At 40.7% G+C, this 18,641-nt stretch overlaps 1 protein-coding gene and 1 long non-coding RNA gene across 2 annotated transcripts in view; one reads left to right on the top strand and one right to left on the bottom strand.

Annotated features, from left to right (window-relative positions):
* Window positions 1-18,641, top strand: part of LOC138853461 (uncharacterized) — a 346,452-nt gene that overhangs the window by 72,341 nt on the left and 255,470 nt on the right. The gene's annotated exons all lie outside the window — the stretch shown is intronic.
* eIF3e (eukaryotic translation initiation factor 3 subunit e) overlaps window positions 1-18,641 on the bottom strand; it is a 98,866-nt gene that overhangs the window by 64,887 nt on the left and 15,338 nt on the right. The window contains exons 4-5 of the mRNA XM_070090155.1: window positions 15,423-15,545; window positions 883-1,075 (exon numbers count right to left, since the gene is read on the bottom strand). Of these exons, the coding sequence (XP_069946256.1) occupies window positions 883-1,075; window positions 15,423-15,545 (316 nt within the window). The remainder of the gene's footprint in view (window positions 1-882; window positions 1,076-15,422; window positions 15,546-18,641) is intronic.

Below are 18,641 nucleotides of genomic sequence, written 5' to 3'. Positions count from 1 at the left end.
AGAATAATCAACAAAAAATGTCTACTCACTCAATCTTACTAATTACAATTTCCCTTGTTCTGTTGACAACCCTTACACTCACTTGCCATATCTGCCCATCATACTGGCCTGCCTATCTGCCTTTTTACCCTTAAATTCACCTGAGTACCTATTTTACATTACTATCATCATCCATCTGTACAGCATGAATATATCATCTTAAAATATAATCTTCAATCTTATAATTCCCTGTAGTTAGAGGAAGGCAGAATAGAGGTTGTCTTAGGAAAGGTTGGAGGGAGGGGTTAGACACTTTGTGTGAGAGGGGGCTTAGGCTTCCAGCAAGCATGTGTGTGTTAGATAGGAGCGAGTGGACGCAAATGGGTTTTATGACAATGTGCTGTTGGAGAGTGAACAAAGTAACATTTATAAAGGTATTCAGGGAAACTGGTTAGCCAGACTTGAGTCGTGAAGGTGGAAAGTACAGTGCCTGTGCTCTGATGGAGGGGTAAAGATTATGTTGCATTTTTTTTTAACTATAGCGTAGGCATGCCTCAGACAAGACAGTGATAGAGTGAATGATGATGAAAACGTTTCTTCTTTTTCAGGTCACCCTGCCTTGTTGATAAACAACTAATGTATTAAAGAAATAAAAAATAATAGTACTTGTATGGTTTCATCATTCGTTATTCAATCCATCTTCATGCATATTCCTTTGATTAATCTTTTCTATTATAACTACTTTTCAAGTTTATGCCAAATTAGTGTTTTACATCCTGTGAACATACCTTTTCCATCCATATTTCTGAAGTATAATGATATATAAGTAGTAGCATTACCTTAAAAATATGCATTATACACAATAATTCACATTAACTTCCTACATTTCCTCCCTGTGTTTACCTTTTGGATGATTGAAAAAGACAAAGAGTGACCAGTGGATCAACCAGGTACGTTGCTGAAGAGCCTGAAGGGGAGAGGTTGTAAGGTTGCTCTCAATGAACTCTTTGAGGCGATTAAGATCTTCAAGTGCATTTTCCCAGTTCTGAGTCAGAATCTCTGATGCCAACTTGCCCCACAGTCCATTTAGAAAATTCTAAAAATAAAAAATAATACAGTACATGAAGGTTATTATCTAATCAGACTTTTCAATCAATAAAAAAAAAAAGATGTATAGTAAACCTTTGATTCAAAGGACTAAATGAAGACAGGGAGTGTCCAAGCATCCATTAAATCAGTACTTAAAAGGGTTCTTTCAGGTATACAGAAGTAAGATTAGGGACAAGATTGGCCCACTTAAGAGTAACTCTGGTCAGATCACTGACAGTGATAAGGATATGTGTGAAATTCTAAATACCTACTTCCTCTCAGTTTTCACCCAGGAAAATACTAGCGATATTCCTGAAATAATAGATTACGTAGAACAGGATGATGATAAACTATGTACGATTGCGGTAACTAGTGACATGGTCCTCAGACAAATAGAGAAACTAAAACCTAACAAATCCCCAGGTCCTGATGAACTGTTTGCAAGGGTGTTAAAGGAATGTAAAGAGGAACTTAGCATACCTTTGGCTAATCTTTTTAACGTATCACTACAAACTGGCATAGTGCCTGATAAATGGAAAATGGCAAATGTAATACCTATTTACAAGGTAGGTGACAGGTCCTTGGCTTCGAACTATAGACCAATAAGCCTTACCTCCATAGTGGGAAAATTTATGGAATCAATAATTGCCGAAGCAATTCGTAGCCATCTTGACAGGCACAGATTGATTAATGATTCTCAACACGGTTTTACAAAGGGGCGTTCCTGTCTTACGAATTTACTAACTTTTTTCAGTAAGTTGTTTGAGGAGGTAGATCATGGTAATGAATATGATATTGTGTATATGGACTTCAGTAAGGCTTTCGATAGAGTTCCACACCAGAGGCTATTGAGGAAACTTAGGGCACACGGAATAGGAGGAGAAATTTTTTCCTGGGTAGAGGCATGGCTGACAAATAGACAGCAGAGAGTTTGCATAAATGGGGAGAAATCAGAATGGGGGCACGTCATAAGCGGTGTTCATCAGGGGTCAGTGTTGGGCCCGTTGTTCACAATTTACATAAATGACATAGATGAGGGAATAAATAGCGACATAAACAAATTTGCAGATGACACCAAAATAGGCCGTCCAATTCATTCTAATGAGGACATTAGAGCACTCCAGGATGATTTGAATAGACTGATGCAATGGTCGGAGAAGTGGCAGATGCAGTTTAATATTGACAAATGCAAAGTTCTAAATGTTGGACAGTTAAATAACCATGCCACATATAACCTAAATACTACCGATTGCAAAAAGGATTTAGGAGTTCTGGTTAGCAGTAACCTAAAACCAAGACAACAGTGCATTAGTGTTCGCAATAAAGCTAACAGAATTCTTGGCTTCATATCTAGAAGTATAAATAATAGAAGTCCTCAGGTTGTTCTTCAACTCTATTTATCCTTGGTTAGGCCTCATTTAGACTATGCTGCTCAGTTCTGGTCACCGTATTACAGAATGGATATAAATGCTCTGGAAAACATACAAAGGAGGATGACAAAGATGATCTCATGTATCAGAAATCTTCCCTATGAGGATAGACTGAGGGCCCTGAATCTGCACTCTCTCGAAAGGCGTAGAATTAGGGGGGATATGATCGAGGTGTATAAATGGAAAACAGGAATAAATAAAGGGGATGTAAATAGTGTACTGAAAATTTCCAGCCAAGACAGGACTCACAGCAATGGTTTCAAGTTAGAAAAATTCAGATTCAGGAAGGATATAGGAAAGCACTGGTTTGGTAACAGAGTTCTGGATGAGTGGAACAAGCTCCCGAGTACAGTTGTTGAGGCTAAAACGTTGTGTAGTTTTAAAAATAGGTTAGATAAATACATGAGTGGGTGTGGGTGGGTGTGAGTTGGACCTGACTAGCTTGTGCTGCTGGGTCTGGTACAGTGCTCCATCCTTGAGTGGGGATGACCAGACTGGGTGGGTCATTGGGATAATCCGGGGGGTGGGTCATTGGTTTCATGGGGTGGGGGGGTGGAGACATGGACCTGCTCTGCATGGGTCAGTAGGCCTGTTGCAGTGTTCCTTCTTTCTTATGTTCTTAAATACTACTGTATACAGTCAAACCTCAGTTTTCGTATGCCCTAATTTTTGTACGATTTGGTTTTCGATGACTTTTTTTTGTCGAAAATTTTGTCCCAGTTTTCGTACAACCACTCGGTTTTCGTACAGTTGAAAATGGTCCGAACTAAACTCGTCCGCCTGCCCGCGTGACTCGGCCACTCATTTCCCGGAATTGAACACCCACACAAAGCATCCCTGCGTTCGTGACTCAGTCTGCCATTGTTTCTCGTTGAGTGAGCATCACCCTGCATGTTCATCTGGAACATTTCATAATAATCTATTGTTTTTGTGCTTGTTTATTGAGTGTGACTGCTAAATAAGCCACCATGGGGGCAAAAGAAAGTTCCGAGTCCCAACCCTTTGATAAGAAGGCGAGAAACATGATAGAATTCAAGAAAGAACTTCTAGCAAAGTATGAAAGTGGTGTACCCATGGCCGATCTTGCCAGGATGTACAGGAAGTCTGCATCAACGATCAGTTCCATCCTGGCGAAGAAAAACGAAATCAAGGAAGCTGATGTTGCAAAAGGGGAAAATGTACTTTCGAAAAAGAGACTGCACACAATCGAAGATGTTGTTAGTGTGGATCAAAGAAAAACAGTTAGCGGGAGATAGTGTTTTGGAGGCAATAATTTGCGAAAAGGCAGGGCAGTTGCATGCAGATCTCGCGAAGAAAATGCCTTAAAGAAACACCAGAAACAGACCTCTCTGGACAGATATTTTGTGCAACAGGGGTCCAGTGACTCTCAATCTGGTCCTAGTGCCAGTAAAAGACAAAGAAGGGAAGTAACCCTGGATAAGGCCTTGATACCTGAATTTCTTATGGACAGGGATTCCCATTCCAAATAATAACCTCTCCTCCTCCCTTACCCCTCCTTATCGTCTTCCGTACGCCAACAAGAGTCTTCAATAAAGGTAAAAGTGATGTTAAAGTGTTTATTTATCCATTTCATTATTCATTTATATTTACTTCTCATTGTTTCCTGTATGTAAAACTATAATTATTCTCTATAAAATTGTATTTTTTATTAATATTTTTGGGTGTCTGGAACAGATTAATTGGATTTACATTATTTCTTATGGAAAACATTGCTTCAGTTTTCATACGATTCAGTTTCCATCAAACTTTTTTGAAGGGATTAATCACGAAAACTGAGGTTCCACTGTATCTAATATAATACTGTACACACTTTACAGATATACTGTAATAAGCATTAAAAATAAAGGAGTTAAAAGTATAATTTAATTAACCAGTGAATTTTGTCTATAAACTTAAAAAATTATATCAAGGATCTTAATAACCCACTTTCATATCAAACAAATATAAGCCATGTAACACAATCCCCAATAGCTAAGACATGTGTCTAAACTATAAAGTATGACTATTTGTATATATGAATTTCTAAATTTTGTCCCACGAGTCTACAAGGACATTTAGAGAAGATCCACTGGAAGAGGAAATAGTCATAAAAATACAGAATAACCTCTTATAATATAACTATTATGCAATTTTACTTTAATTCTATTAAAAAGGTTCAACCAAAATTTCAAGAAACAGTGCAAAAAATCTTGATATTATATGTCATAAATTGTCCATATCCCACCAAGGCAGGGTGACCTACAGAAGAAAACCTAAAGTTTTTCTTTTTAAATTTAGTAATTTATACAGGAGAAGGGGTTACTACTCCCTTGCTCCTGGCATTTTAATCACCTCTTATGACACGCATGACTTATGGAGGAAGAATTCTGTTCCACTTCCCCATGGAGATAAGAGGAAATAAAGAACAAGAATTATTAAGAAAATAGAAGAAAACCCAGATAGGGTATGTACAGTGAACCCCCGGTAGTCGATATTAATCCGTTCCTGAGAGCTCATCGAATACCGATAATATCGAAAACCGAATCAATTTTCCTCATGAGAAATAATGGAAATTAAATTAATCCGTGCAAGACACCCAAAAGTATGAAAAAAAAAAATTTTACTACATGAAATATTAAGTTTAATGCAAAAGAATAATTACAATAACAATAAAATAATTGACACTTACCTATAATGAAGATCTGGTGATGATTGATGGGATGGGAGGAGGGGAGAGGTGTTAGTGTTTAGAAGGGGAATCCCGTTCCATTAGGACTTGAGGTAGCAAGTCCTTTTCTGAGGTTACTTCCCTTCTTTTAATGCCACTAGGACCAGCTTCAGAGTCATTGGATTTCTGTCGCACAACATATCTGTCCATAGTGGCCTGTGCCTCCCGTTCCTTTATGACATTCCTAAAGTGTTTCACAACATTGTTAGTGTAATAGTCACCAGCATGGCTTGCAATAGCTGTGTTAGGGTGATTGTCATCAAAAAAGGTTTGCACTTTAAGCCACATTGCACACATTTCCTTAATCTTTGAAGTAGGCAACTTCTTCAATTTCTCTATCCCCTCCTCCGAAGCAGTTTCCTCAAGTGTGGCCTCTTGCTGTTGAAGATGATCTATCAGCTCATCAGTGGTTAGTTCTTCACTGTCCTCCTCCACCAACTCTTCCACATCCTCCCCACTAACCTCTAACCCCAAGGACTTCCCCAATGCCACAATGGATTCCTCAACTGGCATAGGATTCTCAGGGTTAGCCTCAAATCCTTCAAAATCCCTTTTGTCTACACATTCTGGCCACAGTTTTTTCCAAGCAGAGTTCAAGGTCCTCTTAGTTACTCCCTCCCAAGCCGTACCTATAAGGTTTATACAATTGAAGATATTAAAGTGATCCTTCCAAAAGTCTTTTAGAGTCAGTTGAGTTTCTGTGGTCACTATAAAGCACTTCTGAAACATAGCTTTTGTGTACAGTTTCTTGAAGTTGGAAATGACCTGCTGGTCCATGGGCTGCAGGAGAGGAGTGGTATTAGGAGGCAAAAACTTGACCTTAACGAAGCTCATGTCCCCAAAAAGTCGCTCTGCCAAGTCTGTAGGATGACCAGGAGCATTGTCTAATACCAGGAGGCACTTAAGGTCTAATTTCTTTTCAGTTAGGTAATTTTTCACAGTGGGGGCAAATGCTTGGTGTAACCAATCATAGAAAAAGTCCCTAGTGACCCATGCCTTAGTGTTTGCCCTCCACAGCACACACAAATTAGCCTTGAGGACATTGTTTTTCTTGAACACTCTGGGAGTTTCAGAGTGATACACCAATAAAGGCTTCACTTTGCAATCACCACTAGCATTGGCACACATCACAAGAGTAAGCCTGTCTTTCATAGGCTTATGTCCTGGGAGTGCCTTTTCCTCCTGAGTAATGTAGGTCCTGCTTGGCATTTTCTTCCAAAACAGGCCTGTTTCGTCGCAATTAAACACTTGTTCAGGTTTCAGTCCTTCACTGTCTATGTAATCCTTGAATTCCTTCACATATTTTTCAGCTGCTTTTTGGTCCAAACTGGCAGCCTCACCATGCCTAATCACACTATGTATGCCACTACGATTCTTAAATCTTTCAAACCAACCTTTGCTGGCCTTAATTAAATTCACTCACATCACCATTAGCTGCAGGCAATTTCTTTACCAAATCGTCATGCAAATGCCTAGCCTTTTCACAAATGATTGCTTGAGATATGCTATCTCCTGCTATCTGTTTTTCATTTATCCACACCAATAACAATCTCTCAGCATTTTCTAACACTTGCGGTCGCTGTTTTGTAATCACAGTTGCACCTTTTGCAAGAACAGCTTCCTTGATTGCTGTTTTCCTAGTCACTGTAGAGATGGTTGATTGGGGTTTATTATACAACCTAACCAGCTCCAACACACACACTCCACTTTCGTACTTTGCAATCATCTCTTTCTTCATTTCATAAGTCATTAGCGACTTTTTTCTCAAAGGGTTGGTACTAGAAGCTTTCTTGGGGCCCATGGTAACTTATTTTGCAGAAACAAGCACCAAACACAGCGATAATATGGAATGTACCGAATGTATCCTTAGATGCGCGCACACTGGCTGGCTTGTAAACACTGGCACACATGGGGCAGTTCAGGCCACACGTGGACACATCTCGTACGAATCGTATCGTATACCGAGGAAAATATTTTTGCAATATAATGCATCGAATACCAGATTTATCGAATACCGATGCCATTGAATACCGGGGGTCCACTGTATATATATGTGTGTACAAGCATGTGTAGTGTGACCTAAGTGTAAGTAGAAGTATCAAGATATACCTGGTATCCATGTGTTTATGAGGAAAAAAAAAAAAATCCTACCATCATGTAAAACAATCACATATAGGTTTCAGTTTCATTACAGTATTATTTTCCAAAATTAATATAACTTATGAATACAATACAGTAGGGCCCCGCTTTATGGCGTTTGTCCTTATGGCATTCCTCTAATATGGACATTTCAAATTGTGACAAAAACTCTCTATACGCCCCCCCACCCCCCGACTCTATAATACAGTCACTGTGTGTCACGCAGTTTGCTTACATTCTCATTATACAGTGGACCCCCGCATAACGATGGCATCACATAGCGATTTTTCCGCATACCGATTACTTTTATCGCAAAATTTTTGCCGCGCATACCGATTAAAAACCCGCTCACCGATTTTCGTCCGAGACGCGTCCAATGTGCCCTCAGCCAGCCTCACGTGTGCCGCCCGTCCCATTGTTTACAAGCCAGCCTCCGCGGTAACATCCAAGCATACACTCGGAATATTTCGTATTATTACAGTATTTTCGGTGCTGTTTCTGGAAAATAAGTGACCATGGGCCCCAAGAAAGCTTCTAGTGCCAACCCTACACCGCAAAGGGTAAGAATTACTATAGAAATGAAGAAAGAGATAATTGATAAGTATGAAAGTGGAGTGCGTATAGCCGACCTAGTCAAGCTGTACAAGAAACCCCAATCAACCATCGCTACTATTGTGGGCACCAGAAAGACAATCAAGGAAGCTGTTCTTGCCAAAGGTTCAACTGTGTTTTCGAAACAAAGATCACAAGTGATGGAAGATGTTGAGAGACTCTTATTGGTGTGGATAAATGAAAAACAGCTAGCAGGAGATAGCATCTCTCAAGCGATCATATGTGAAAAGGCTAGGAAGTTGCATGAGGATTTAATTAAAAAAATGCCTGCAACTAGTGATGATGTGAGTGAATTTAAGGCCAGCAAAGGTTGGTTTGAGAGATTTAAGAAGCGTAGTGGCATCCATAGTGTGATAAGGCATGGTGAGGCTGCCAGTTCGGACCACAAAGCGGCTGAAAAATATGTGCAGGAATTCAAGGAGTACATAGAAACTGAAGGACTGAAACCTGAACAAGTGTTTAATTGTGATGAAACAGGCCTGTTCTGGAAGAAAATGCCAAGCAGGACCTACATTACTCAGGAGGAAAAGGCACTCCCAGGACATAAGCCTATGAAAGACAGGCTTACTTTGTTGATGTGTGCCAATGCTACTGGTGATTGCAAAGTGAAGCCTTTATTAGTGTATCACTCTGAAACTCCCAGAGCGTTCAGGCAAAAGAATGTCCTCAAGGATAATTTGTGTGTGCTGTGGAGGGCAAACAGTAAGGCATGGGTCACTAGGGAATTTTTCTATAATTGGTTACACCATGCATTTGCCCCCAATGTGAAAAATTACCTAACTGAAAAGAAATTAGAACTTAAGTGCCTCCTGGTGTTAGACAATGCCCCTGGTCATCCTACAGACGTGGCAGAGCGACTTTATGGGGACATGAGCTTCATTAAGGTGAAGTTTTTGCCTCCTAATACCACTCCTCTCCTGCAGCCCATGGACCAGCAGGTTATTTCCAACTTCAAGAAACTGTACACAAAAGCTCTGTTTGAAAGGTGCTTTGTAATGACCTCAGAAACTCAACTGACTCTAAGAGAATTTTGGAGAGATCACTTTAATATCCTCAATTGTGTAAACCTTATAGGTAAGGCTTGGGAGGAAGTGACTAAGAGGACCTTGAACTCTGCTTGGAAGAAACTGTGGCCAGAATGTGTAGACAAAAGGGATTTTGAAGGGTTTGAGGCTAACCCTGAGAATCCTGTGCCAGTTGAGGAATCCATTGTGGCATTGGGAAAGTCCTTGGGGTTGGAGGTTAGTGGGGAGGATGTGGAAGAGTTGGTGGAGGAGGACAATGAAGAACTAACCACTGATGAGCTGATAGATCAACTTCAAGAGCAAGAGGCCAGACCTGGGGAAACTGGTTCAGAGGAGGGGAGAGAGAAATTGAAGAAGTTGCCTACTACAAAGATAAAGGAAATCTGTGCAAAGTGGCTTGAAGTGCAAACCTTCATGGATGAAAATCACCCTCACACAGCTATTGCAAGCCGTGCTGGTGATTATTACACTGACAATGTTGTGAAACACTTTAGGCAAGTCATAAAGGAACGAGAGGTACAGGCCACTATGGACAGATATCTTGTGCGAAAGAAGTCCAGTGACTCTGAAGCTGGCCCTAGTGGCATTAAAAAAAGAAGGGAAGTAACCCCAGAAAAGGACTTACTACCTCAAGTCCTAATGGAAGGGGATTCCCCTTCTAAACAGTAAGAAGATAATGCTCTCCCCTCCTCCCATCCCATCAATCATCACCAGATCTTCAATAAAAGTAAGTGTCATGTAATTGTGCATGCCTTTTTCAGTTTGTGTGTATTAAAATTAACATTTCATGTGGTAAAAAAAAATTTTTTTCATACTTTTGGGCGTCTTGCACGGATTAATTTTATTTCCATTATTTCTTATGGGGAAAATTCATTCACATAACGATTATTTCGCATAACAATTATCCCTCTTGCACGGATTAAAATCGTTAACCGGGGGTCCACTGTATCTGGAAACTTTCCAAAATCTCAAGTGTTTTAACGTTATTGTGTATTTATATGTACTCTGATAATTATATACTTACACATACCTGTACCTGAATAAATTTACACAGTGTGCTGGTGTGCAGGTACACATTAAAATCACTGAGCGTGTCCCTCTAGTCCTGACGCCATAGTAATAACAACAATACGTAATAATAAGCACTTGGGCACATTAAATGTCTTATTTTACATTAATATAGACATTCTCATTAATCCATCTATTACATTTTCTTCAAAATTATATAAGAAATACATTACATAGCATATAAACAGATGTAGCCAAGTGGAGGAAAAGACTTATGTTTTCTCTGGTCCAATACTAGAGAAAATGTGTATCAATTCCCCTTTGGCTCAGTCACTCCTCTTGATGCATTCAGCTTTGCTTTCAATTCTCGGCATGATTTCTCATCACTTCTCCCTTCGTTTGTAATGGCATCTAAAGGTAGTTGTTAGAAATGATTAAACTCAGTGAACAAGGTATGTCAATGGTAATAATATCGCTCTGGACTGCTTTAAATATCATATACAGTATTACATTTAAGTGTGGGAGCCAGGCAGGCTTCCTGGCTACCCTACACCTGACTTCCTACAAATAAATACTACTCACCTCTTGCCCTACATTAAGACTACAAATATATTACGGTAAGTACTGTGTATGTATTTTACTTTTTATTGTTTTTTAATGCCTAGTTCTACTGTTAGTTAACCCTTTCAGGGTCCAAGGCCAAAATCTGAAGTGGTGCCCCAGTGTCCAAGAATTTTAAAAAAAAAATTATTTTTTCTTATGAAATAGTAGAGAATCTTTTTGTGAATGTAATAAAACAAAAAGTATGAAATTTGATGGAAAATTGACGAAATTATGCTCTCGTGAATTTTGATGTGTCAGCGATATTTATGAATTGGCGATTTTGCCGATTTTGACTCCCATTTTAGGCCAATTACATTGTTCCAGTCGACCAAATTCTTAGCTATTTCACTAGTATTACTTCTGTTCTATCGATTGAGCACAAGAAATCGCCAAGTCAACTGTTTCAACTACAAAATAAAGTGACCAGAAATTGGTAATTTGCCCAATTTAACACAAAGTTCAAAATATTCCAATTTCAAAATAGGGTCCAGAATAAACAATGTAGGTATTCCTGGCACTAAACTAACATTTCCTCTGTTCATTAGTTACGTTTTGAGGCTTTACAAATAAATTCCATTTTGATTTTTTATTCACATAATGAATTTTTATTCACACAAAAAAAATAAAAGATTTACTGTTATGCAATATTGTAATTATTGTATAAATATCATCACCACATTTGTGAATGCATATTAGACCCACCAGCTGGCGTGTATTAGACGTGTGAGGTCGTTTGTTTACTCTTGAACATCGGCAAAAATTTAACATTTCCGCCACTTTGAGCTCAGTTTCAAGCCATTTCCAGTGCTAAAACCAATCAAAATTATCTCTATTTCTGTAATATGTCTTCCATTCTATCAAATGAGACCAAGAAATCACAAATACAACTATAAAAAACATACGAAAAAATGCTGCAAAGTCGCTGTTTTAATCGAAAATCACGGTCTCAGTTTTTTTTCTCTCATTATACACAGTGTGCTGCAGGATTTGTTTTATGTGGTGCACACATACCACATAGATGTATTCTCTCAAATCTAGGCCCAAATTTACCACTCACAGTTTATCAGAGTGAGCTGAGCTCATGACATAGATCTACGGTTTGGACCCTGAACGTAAAGCCGTAGATCTACGGGACGGACCCTGAAAGGGTTAATATATGTTAGTGTAAACTTGTTACCTGGCATTTTTACGCATTTATAAGTGGAAAAAAATGGTGTTCTGCTTCCCGGCAATGTCTGCTTTCCGGCGGCAGCCTGAAACATAACCTGCTGTATAAATGTGGCCCTACTGTACAAACTTAGTTTACATTAACCCTTTCACTGTCGTGACCCCTATTTGCAAACTTGTTTTCAGTGTCAAAGAATTTAAAAAAAAAAAATCTTATGAAATGATAGAGAATCTTTTCCCAATGGTAAACCATCTGGGCCAATTCCATTGCTCCAGTCGACTACATTTATAGCTATTTCACTAGAACTCCTTTTGTTCTATCGACTGAGTACAAGAAACTGCCCATTTACCTAGTTAAATTACCCAATAAAGTCATCAGAAATTGGTAATTTGGTCAATTTCATACATAATTCAAAATAGGGTACAGAATAAACAATGCAGACATTCCTGGCAATAAAATAACATTTTCTCTGTTCATTAGTCACGTCTCCAGACTCCTCTTATATTACACTTGCTTTCCATTTTGAATTTTTATTCACACAAAAATAGAAGATTTACTGTTATGCAGACTACTGCATTTTGTAAAATGGTATAAATAATATCAACGCATTTGTGAAAGCATATTAGACCCACCAGTTGATGTGTATTGGATGTGTGACATGATTTGTCTACTCTTGAACATTGGCAAAAATAGAACATTTCTGCTACTCTGAGCTCAACTTCCAGGTACTTTTACTCTGTAAACCATTCAAAATCATCTCTATTTCTGAAATATATCTTCCATTCTATCAAATGAGACCAAAAAACAGAAAACAACCATCAAAACCATACCCCCGGCCGGGATTGAACCCGCGGTCATAGAGTCTCAAAACTCCAGCCCATCGCGTTAGACACTAGACCAGCTAGCCACAATAAGATTCATCCAACTAGGTATATTTCTACACCATAGGAAAGTTAGCACAGGCACCTTTGTGACCACAAATGCAAGTTTTTACAGACGAATCTCCAGCTAGCGTGGCCGTGACGAACTCTAGCTCAAGTCATGTTGACGGCAGTGAAGGGACTTGAGCTAGAGTTCGTCACGGCCACGCTAGCTGGAGATTTGTCTGTAAAAACTTGCATTTGTGGTCACAGAGGTGCCTGTGCTAACTTTCCTATGGTGTAGAAATATACCTAGTTGGATGAATCTTATTGTGGCTAGCTGGTCTAGTGGCTAACGCGACGGGCTGGAGTTTTGAGACTATGACCGCGGGTTCAATCCCGGCCGGGGGTATGGTTTATTTGCAATCGTGTCATTACGATTTCTTGAGTCAAGTAACAACCATCAATACTACATACACTAAGTCCTTGTTTTAAACCAAAAACGCTGTTGCAGTTTTTTTTTATTATGCACTGCGTGCTGCAGGATTTTTTTTTATACTGTGCACATTGACCACTCAGACCCATTCTCTTGTATGTAGGCCCACCAGCTATCTCCCGCAAGATTGGAAGCTGCTAGAATTTTGGCGTAGTATTACAGGACAAACACTGGCCCCAAAGCCGTAATATTATGGGACCAACATAAAAAGTCTGAAGAAACTATTCAGTGTGAATTATCATAAAAAAATCCACTAAGTGATTTATCTAATCCAGCTGTATTTCTTAAACTACTGAATAGATTGGTGATAACATGAATATGTGTTTAAACTAGAAAGTTGTGTAGTGGGATTCAATACATATACATATTCAGAGGTGCAGGCAGGACCACATTTAAACATAGTGAGACCCTAAGCTATGGGAACCTAGTAAGAATGCTGCCTAGATGAATAACAAACCCATGTGGGGGTAGGAGGGCTACTTCACTTCAACTTTAAGAAATACACCTTTAATTATTCAGTTTAAAAATATTCATTAATAGATAAAAATACAGCAAGTTCATTCCCAGTGACTAAATTTAATTAATTCCTAGGAGTAAAATACTGTTGTAAATTTGTAACTGCCAGATGAAACATAATTTGAAAATTATAACACAAGTAACACTGATAAAACAAAAAAAAATCAACTAAGTCATGAATGGTGTCCCCAAAAGATGTGCCAACTTGTTAAACTGTATATTAAATTTTATAAAAAGAAAAATTATAAATGTTGATAATTAATGTAAGAAGTGTAACAGGTATAGGTTTAGAGTCAGATTTAGCCTATGCCTAAATCTGGCCCTGGATGCAGGTATGACATCAGCTGATTACCCAAACACATTGGCTCATTCTAAGAGAATCCCCACACCTTGTTTGGTAATGCAGTGTTTCTGGTTGTCTATCAAAACAAGGGAAAACATATGGACGAGTCTCCTGCGAGCTGCCACCTCTGTTCATATATCAATACAGCAATAACAGTATTTTGAGAGGTGGTATGCTAATTTCCTGCTGACTAGCTTTTGTTTGACCAAAGTGTGTGAGGTAGCAGACTCCATAATTTCTCCTCCACTAAACATGGCATTATCAGCCTCTCAATGCATAAATCATACTAAATGAAAGTTGTATAAGCAATTCATGTGTGTCAAAGAAGGAAAGAAATCTGCATTTTCACAATATTTCCGAGATCCAAAGCCATAGTTGGCAAGAGGTAAGGTGGGCATTCTCTTCCTGAATCTCCTGCTGACAATGGCTTTCATTTGGTCAAGGTTCATGGTGTAGCAGACTTCCTATTTACTCTTCCACTAACCAGGGCATTATCAACTCCTCATGCATACGTTTACAAAAAATAAGTTACACAGAAAATTCAGACAGGCATTGGAATGTTAAGTATAGACATCTGTCATCTTATGCTATTGCTGGGAGCCAAAGCCAAAGTTGGCAGCTCTCTTCATATCTCCCAGGCACAGTCACCCAACATTTAACACCTTTGCTTCAGATTAATCCAAGGACTGAACACCTGATTACCTCATTTTTCAATGTCTTCAGTTTATAATCTCTTGAACAAAGTCATTGGTTGGTGAAACATCTTCATAATAAAATATCAATGCATTGCATTTATATTAATTATCTACTTGTCAGTATTATTTACCATTAATAGAATCATAAATGTCTGACAGCACGGTACAGACAATATCTTCTACAGTCCTATTGATAATGTTTGGCTCAACTCTTGAGCATAACCTATTTCCACTAGTGAGTCCCTCTCCTTGCCTGTAACTGATTTGAACTGCTATGCCTTTCTTCTGGCTCCAGTATGTGTCCATTCTCCTACCATTGGTTCAAACTGATCCAAAGACTGAATACTTTCCATCAGGTCTAAGGGACTGATTACCTTATCTTCCACTGTCTCTAGTGTATAATCTCTGCATTAAATTAATAAAGCCACTGGTTGGGGCAATGTCTTCATAACAAAGATATCTAGGCATAGCATGTCTTATTTGTCTTCCTGGGGACTGTCTTGATCAGCCAGATTATTGTTACAAGCTGTTAAGAGATGACAGCTAGTCAGAGACCTGGCCACAAAATGTGACATTACCCTGAACAATCACCAGGTACATAGGCATCAGTTGAACAGATCTCTTATCATCTATGTTCAGCATAACTGAAGTTCCCTATCAAGAACTCAACACTGTAGGTACAGTACATATTATGAACAAGCTAATTCCTCTAGAGAAAACAATGTTATTACCTTGTCACTGACAGGCACTAAACCACGATGGAGGTAGAGGTAATCAGCAGCACCAGTATAGTTACCACACTCATACTGGAATTTGGCAAATGAGTATAAGGTATCCAACATTTCTGGCCGGAACTGCAAAAAATGCATAATATTAAAACATTAATTTATTTTAAGATTTTTCATGCTTTACATTATATCAAGACAAATTTCACAACCCACTTCATGAGCACTCAAAATAATTATTTACTCTACTGTATCACATATGGTAAAAATAATAAGTTAGATGTTTAACAAATGTGGCATGCAAAGAGTACGTAACCTTTATTCAGTGCATGTACACACCCTCATTGAAAGGCTATCTCCCCCAACCAGCGAACCAGGTACTAATGTAGATAGCCTGTACTGTCTGCACAGACAGCCCATGCTGTCTGCCAGCTTAGTTCATATTTCGCACCATGCTGGTGCTGCCATCTATAGGCCTTGCCACTTCAGTATGCCCAGACTTGCCTCTCTCTCTCTCACAGCGGCCTAGCAGCAAGACACAAGGCCTCCCAGCTCTCTCTCGTGGGATGGCCCTGCCCAGGCCATGGGCACAAACACACAAGCCTGTGTACCCATCACGACCTTTCAATAAAGTAAGAAGCCTCCGAAGACGTATCATTTAACCACCCGCTTGCTACAGCCTACCAAACAAGCCCGTTATAATTGGTACCAGCGGTGGTCGCAGAAGTTGTGTTTGCCCAAAGCGAGGAAGGAAGAGGGATGAAGTCATCTTCACTTCATCATCCCATACAAGAAGCATCAGTCTTTCAACGAGTTATCCTGATGTCGTGTCTGCACGTTTGAGCATCCAGACACAGGTACAAGCAGGATCCAGGCCGAAATTTGCCGAAATTCTCCGAGAATAGTAAGTGGCGTCACAGTGACCCCACGCTACAGCGTCCCACGCTGTTTCTCAAGTCACGTGTTCAGCGTCACTTGTATGTTGCTGTTGTTGTTCAGCTCAGCACAGCTGTTCCAGCAAGCCAGAGGTGAGTTTTGTGGTGATTTCTGCGTCCAGTGTGAGTTCTCTACGTATTTGTGGGTGGGGGAGGAGAGGAGAGGAAGTGGCTGTTCCTCACCTTGCCCATGCTCGCCCTACTCACGCTCACCCGTCTACCATACACCACTCACCACTGCCCACTCCCTCTGCTGTGTTTTCTGCTGTTTTTCGTGTGATTCATTGCCAGAGCTGTGTATCTGAGTGCCCGAGGCCACTCGAAGCTACGTGGATCAGCATGCCACGTAGATCACGACACCACGTGGATCGTGATGCCACGTGGGTGTGGGTGATGTCACGTAGACCTACGAGCTATGTGAGTTACCAGATGTCCCAGGCCACATGCTGTGGTCTGCTGCCCGCATCACATTGACGTCACCCACGATGCTGCCCGACTTCATGACATCACGATGTCTGCCTGACGTCACCTCGAGATGTCTGCTGACATCACCTCGAGATGTCTGCTGACGTCACCTCGAGATGTCTGCTGACGTCACCTCGAGATGTCTGCTGACGTCACCTCGAGATGTCTGCTGACATCACCTCGAGATGTCTGCTGACGTCACCTCGAGATGTCTGCTGACGTCACCTCGAGATGTCTGCTGACGTCACCTTGAGATGTCTGCTGACGTCACCTCGAGATGTCTGCTGACGTCACAGTGCTGCTGGCATCACCTCGAGATGTCTGCTGACGTCATCACGCCTGACATCACATGATGTCACATCGAGTGTTTCTAGTACAATTATTTTAATATTGTCGAGAAGATTGAGAGAAGATATATGTCGTGTTAATTAATTCCTCTCAGTGTTCTCACATTTTAGTATGTCTTAAGAGTCAGTTTATGCACAGAAAAGCATCATTTGCTAGTTTAAGCCATGTTGTACCGCGGGTGTGTAAAGTTTCCGTGTGTCCAGTGAGGTCTGAGCCAGACTTGAGTAGCACCACTGTGCTAAGTCACCCGTGTGACCAGTACGTTTGACAGCTGATGTCAAGACAGCTCCGAGTGACCGAGCCCTCTTGTACAGAAAGCTTTTATGCTCGTCGCTCGTGATGTTCTGCAGAATTGTACCTCCTACGATTCCCATCGAGATTTGTTTCACTTCACCTCCAGACCATCAGAGTGCAGTTATATGTAGAGAAACAAGTCTGGGGACGCTTAGACTAACCTCTGCTTTAACTCCAACTGTGGAGAGATGATACTCGCCAAGCCGCAGTTAGGCCTGTCGGCAGGCGCTGTGTCAGCCTCGTGTCACAAGCTTCAGTGAGCAGCCTGCACAAAGAAGATGTCACTTTGACTGCTAGCTCTCTCACTGCAGTCTGGTGTATGATGTTATGACTCCCAGATGTTTCGCCCAGTCGTCTCTGCCATGACTCGCTCCACAACTCACTCCACGCTCGCCGGCAGTGACAGCCCAGCGACAGTACCAGTCGAGAAGTGTCCTCCTGAGTCGCTTGCCAGAAGTCCTGCCCAGTTGTCGAGTTTTGTCGACGCCTCACTCGAGGGCACCAGCATGTCATGCCCCAGGTTGAGTGAAAACCTGCAGTGACTCCTACGATGACTGCTTCACCGTTCCAGAGGAGACCGTACCCTGTTACGTCACAACTCAGCTGCAGCGATGTCTCCTGTGTTGCAGTATCTGTCCAGACGCAGGAAGGCGTGCAGTGATCCCCTTCGACGCTCACTGCCTTTGACCACGATGTTTAGCACACCCCACATGTTTTTTTCTTCCCTCCCTGTAGGAAGTTTTTTTTCCATGTTCATATGTATATATAAGTTTTTATTTTGTGTTCTGTGCCCTGTTCCTACGAGAGAGAGACCAAGTTTCTTTTACCACCAGTATTGTCGCGTCGGGACGACGCGCGGTAGGTGGCCGAGCATATGTAGACAGCCTGTACTGTCTGCACAGACAGCCCATGCTGTCTGCCAGCTTAGTTCATATTTCGCGCCATGCTGGTGCTGCCATCTATAGGCCTTGCCACTTCAGTATGCCCAGACTTGCCTCTCTCTCTCTCACAGCGGCCTAGCAGCAAGACACAAGGCCTCCCAGCTCTCTCTTGTGGGATGGCCCTGCCCAGGCCATGGGCACAAACACACAAGCCTGTGTACCCACCACGACCTTTCAATAAAGAAAGAAGCCTCCGAAGACGTATCATTTAACCACCCGCTTGCTACAGCCTACCAAACAAG

The sequence above is a fragment of the Cherax quadricarinatus genome, chromosome 31 (genome assembly GCF_038502225.1).
Source record: "Cherax quadricarinatus isolate ZL_2023a chromosome 31, ASM3850222v1, whole genome shotgun sequence".
In the NCBI taxonomy this organism is placed as follows: domain Eukaryota; kingdom Metazoa; phylum Arthropoda; class Malacostraca; order Decapoda; family Parastacidae; genus Cherax; species Cherax quadricarinatus.
This window is presented reverse-complemented; position numbering and strand designations above follow the sequence as displayed.